Source organism: Mus pahari, chromosome 14 (genome assembly GCF_900095145.1).
Source record: "Mus pahari chromosome 14, PAHARI_EIJ_v1.1, whole genome shotgun sequence".
In the NCBI taxonomy this organism is placed as follows: domain Eukaryota; kingdom Metazoa; phylum Chordata; class Mammalia; order Rodentia; family Muridae; genus Mus; species Mus pahari.
In genome coordinates this window covers 54,454,608-54,459,608 of record NC_034603.1, presented here as the reverse complement: position 1 = coordinate 54,459,608, position 5,001 = coordinate 54,454,608, and the positions used below count along the sequence as shown (strand labels likewise).

Below are 5,001 nucleotides of genomic sequence, written 5' to 3'. Positions count from 1 at the left end.
AAAAAAAAAAAAAAAAAAAAAAAAAAAAAAAAAAGCCCATACCCACAGTCACACACCCACTTCAAAAAGTTCACATCTCCGAATAGTACCACTCCTTCTGCCAAGCATATTCAAACCATGACAATGTTAATGTTTATTTTTTTCTTTTCTTTTCTTTTCTTTTCTTTTTGTTTTTTGAGACAGGGTTTCTCTGTGTAGCCCTGGCTGTCCTGGGACTCACTCTGTAGACCAGGCTGACCTTGAACTCAGAAATTCGCCTGCCTCTTCCTTCTGAGTGCTGGGATTAAAGGCGTGTGCCACCACGCCCGGCTTGTTGGTTAGATTTTTTTTAAAAAATAATTTATTGCTAGGGGCTGGAGAGATGGCTGGATAGTTAAGAGTACTTGTTACTCTTGCAAAGGACCTGGGTTCAGTTCCCAACATTCATATAATGGCTTATAACCTCCATGACCTCAGTTTCAGGGCATCCACCAGACACACATGGTGTACATACACTTGTATGAACAAAATATTCATACACAGAAAGTAAATAAATAGATTTTAAAAAATCCATTTTATGTATGGGTGTTTTTGTCTCCATGTATGTCTGTGTACCACATGCATTTCTGGTGCCTGAGAAAGCCAGAAAAGGGCGTTGGATTTCCTAGGATTGGAGTAATAGTTGGTTGTAAATTTCCATGTGGTGCAGGGAACCAAAATAGGGCCCTCTGCAAGAGCAGCAAGTGCTCTTAAACAGTGGTTCGTCTTGTTTTGTTGTAATAAAATGTACATAATGTACATAATGTAAACTTTACCATTTTAAGTGTACAATTCAATACCATCAGATATAGTCACGGTTTACAATGTTGTGTAACTATCACAGTTTCAGAACTTTAAATTTTAAAATCTTGAACAGAAACTGTGTGTTCAGTCCTTGTAGGTGTCTGATCTCTCTCTATGAAGATGCCTAGTCAAAGCATCTGAGTGGAATGACACAGTAGTTTTATCTTGTGTCTTTTGCATCACACTTAGCTGTTTCCATAGTCTATCCAGTGTATTAGTTTGGTTTTCTTTACTGTGATAAAACACCAACCAAAATTAACTTGGGGAGGAAAGAGTTTATTTGTCTTAATAGGTTATAGAACATCTTTAAGGGAAATCAAGGCAGGAACCTAGATGTAGGAAAAGAAGCAGAGGCCACAGAATGGTGTCGACTAGATTGCTTTTCAAGGCTTCCTCAGTTTGCTTTCTCATAGAACTACCTAGGACTACATGTCCCAGGAGGGCACTCTTCACATCAATCATTAATCAAGTAAATAAATAGACTTTAAAAATCCATTGTATGTATGTCTGTGTCATGCTCACAGACATGCCTAGAGGCTGATCTTTGAAGACAGTTGCCCAGTTGAGGATCCTACTTCCCAGGTGACTGTCGTTCATATCAAAACTAGCCAGCATAGTCAATATTGTGTCATAGTGTTCTTGAAGTCAGTGGATAACTTGACAACTTAATAACAAAGTCAGTGAAGTTTTTAATTTTAGTTTGTTTGCCATGTGGCAGATAGAACCTAGGGCCTGTGCATGCTAGAGAATGCAAGCACTCTGCCACTGAAGTATCCCTGTTATCTTTTTTGTAAGTATTTATCTTGCTACATTCCATGAACTTCTTTGTATCTTCTTATTGGCAATTTGTTCTGTCTCAGGACACTCCCTTAGTTCCTGTCTATATAAGTGACATGTCTTATAGTTAACCCACCATCCTTATACACAGTTTCATGCTCTCCTTTCTGTAGCTCTTGGTGATTTGGTCTATGCATTTGGGGTTAGAGAATTAGCTGAATCATGGTGAAGTTTGTGAGGCTACAAGTTGATGTCCTCTGTTTTTACACATTAGGAAACAGCAATCAAATACATGACTGATGGATGTTTACTCAAACATATTTTGGGAGATCCAAATCTTAACAAATTCAGTGTCATTATTTTGGATGAAGCCCATGAAAGAACTTTAACTACAGTGAGTATTTTATTTATTTTTAATCAGTGAGAAGTTCATTTGTTTGAGGTAGCTTTTTCCTGTATGGAAAATTGCCTTCTCTTACATTTTAATCTGTAGAAATCCCTTGGTTATAATAGCAGTCTATTTTAAATAGGTCAGAGCTGTCATGGTGGCACACACCTTTAACCCCAGGATTCAGGAGGCAGAGGTAGGCAGATCTCTTAAGAGTTTGAGACCAGTGACTATAGAGGAGTTCCAGGCCAGCCCATGCTACATAGTGAGACCTTTTCTCAACAAACAAAATAGGTTACATGGGCTGGGGATGTAGCTAAGTTGGTAGAGTGCCTGTCTAGCATGTACAAAGCCCTGGGTATGATCTTCAACATCACAGAGATGGTGATGTGGCAATACACTCCTTTAATTCCAGTATTCTTGAAGTGGAAGCAGGAGGATTAGAAGTTCAAGGTTCTCCTTGACTGCATATTAATTTCGGGCCAGCCCTGGGCTACTTGAAACTGTCTCAAAAATAAATATTCCTAGTACTCAGGAAACAGAGGTAGGCTGATCTCTGTAAGTTGAGGGTAGGCCTGGTTTACTTAGTGAGTTCTCAGCCAAACTGATCTAAACAATGAAATCTGGCTTCAAAGATAGATGGATGGATGGAGGGAGGGAGGGAGGGAGGGAGGGAGGGAGGGAGAGAGGGGGAGAGGGGGGGGATGGAATAAATAAAATAATAAAATGCTAGCCTTTGTGACTTACTAGCTTTCCCTTCCAGGATATCTTATTTGGCTTACTGAAGAAGCTGTTTCAGGATAAGTCTCCTAACAGGAAGGAGCATCTAAAGGTGGTAGTGATGTCAGCAACTATGGAGCTAGCCAAGCTCTCTGCATTCTTTGGAAATTGCCCCATATTTGATATACCTGGAAGACTCTATCCAGTCAGAGAGAAATTCTGCAATTTGATTGGACCACGAGACAGAGAAAATACTGCATATATTCAAGCGGTATTACTTTGCAGTCTTCTTTTACCTTTTGTGTGTGAGATTTCATTTACTTGAGTAATTTGGTAATTTATCTTGTCTTTATAAATTTCATTTATTATAGTGTATGTATAATGTGTTGGGGAATGTTCACATATGCCATGGCATGATATGAAGGTCAGATGACAACTCTGTAGCCTTTGTTGTCTCCATCTACCTTTGTATGGGTTCTAGAGATTAAACTCAGGTCATCCATCAAGCTCATGTAGCAAGGACTTTACCAGTGAGCCACCTGGCTGCCCTCACTGTATCTTATCAGTAAGTAGCCTTAATGAATGCTAGAACTTTTTGGGAGCCTGACTGAATTTTTTTTTGTGTGGAACAATGGAATATGGTAGTTGAGGAACAAGTATGTTATATCTGCATATCATTTTTGTGTGGTTTTTTGTTTGTTTGTTTTTGTTTGCTTTAGATTGTAAAAGTGACCATGGATATCCATTTGAATGAAATGGCTGGAGACATCTTAGTTTTTCTGACTGGTGAGCATTCCCTACTATGTTTAATAATGTCTCTTATTTGTAAGCCAGATGTAGTGGTGGATGCTGCTAACATTAGAACTCTGGAAGGTGAGGCAGGAGGATTACTGCAAGTTCTAGGATTGATAGCGCTATGTAGTTCAAGATTAGCCTGGGCTATATGATAAGACCCTGTTCAAAAACAAGAAGGAACAACAACAAATAGCCCTCAATAGATCAATAAATGAATAAGTAAATAAAATGATTTTGTGGTTTTTGAAACAGGTCTTTCTTGACATATTGCCCATACTGTTCTGAGAGAACAAGAACACACCATTGCTTGGTTAATGTCTTCCTTTTGTATGCAGGAAATATGGCACCAGAGTAGGCTGCTACTTCTAGGATGTACTGCCTTTTCTTTTTATGATTCTCTATTAGATAACAGGTACACAGAATGTCAGGATCACCAAGAAGCACATGGGAACCACACTGCCCTGTCACAGAAAGAAATTAACACTGCAAAGTGGGGTGTTTTTTGTTTGTTTGTTTGCTTTTTGTTTTGGTCTTGCCTATTGCACACATAGTTCAAATTTGGCTAAATAAACCTGGTTCTAAATAATTCTGTTATTCAAATGGCATCCTAACTGTCATGTCTTGAAGTGGTAAGATGGTAGTATTGATAAGGTGTGGAATCCATGCTTTACAGATAAGCTTGAAGAAGCTTTGGGGGGGTCAAACATAGAAGAGTTATATTCAAGAATAGTGAACCTTTGTAACTAGCTGCTTCCGAGCAGGGTGAATCATTTCATTATTGAGTCTGGAGTGAGACATTTAAACTATGTCTTTGCCTTTTGGAAGTTATATTCAAGTTTTTGAATTGTAGCTGGATTCGGTATTTCCTGTACTAGTTTTCTTTGTGTGTGAGTAATTCTGTCCTCCTTAAACTTGGTACTAACAGCATGAAAGGCTTGAAGATGATAAACACTTTTGTTTGTTTAGAAATGAGGAACATCTGCTTAAATTTTGTTGTTGAGGTTGGGCATATCCTACATGCTCTTCTTCTTTTAGATCTAAAGAATGATGTAGATAACCTTAAACTAATTTTAAACTGGACTTTAAAATAATCTTTAAAATTTGCAGTTCAGTTCCCCAAGTTCTCTAACTTCTCCTTCCAGGCCAGTTTGAGATAGAGAAGAGTTGCGAGCTGCTTTTTCAGATGGCGGAGTCTGTTGACTATGATTACGATGTACAAGACACCACGCTAGATGGCTTGTTGATTCTGCCATGTTACGGCTCTATGACAACAGGTAATTCCTTACTAGGACAGAAAACATGACTGGCCAGTAAGGAGTTTTTTAAATGATTTCTTTTTTTTTTTTTTTTAAATTCATATATTCCTGTGTGTGTGTCAGTGTGACTATGTATACAAGCTTCTGGGGGACCAGCCAGGCTAGCAGGGGTACCTTGCATACCTTAGCACAGTAGTTGCAGTTGTGAATTGCTTAATACAAGTGTTGGGAACCAAACTGGTC

At 38.6% G+C, this 5,001-nt stretch overlaps 1 protein-coding gene across 1 annotated transcript in view; it reads left to right on the top strand.

Moving 5' to 3' along the window:
• The window catches only part of Dhx40 (DEAH-box helicase 40), a 37,110-nt gene that overhangs the window by 4,894 nt on the left and 27,215 nt on the right, over nt 1–5,001 (top strand). Inside the window, exons 4-7 of the mRNA XM_021212270.2 lie at nt 1,874–1,993; nt 2,751–2,978; nt 3,427–3,493; nt 4,645–4,776. Coding sequence (XP_021067929.1) covers nt 1,874–1,993; nt 2,751–2,978; nt 3,427–3,493; nt 4,645–4,776 — 547 coding nt within the window. The remainder of the gene's footprint in view (nt 1–1,873; nt 1,994–2,750; nt 2,979–3,426; nt 3,494–4,644; nt 4,777–5,001) is intronic.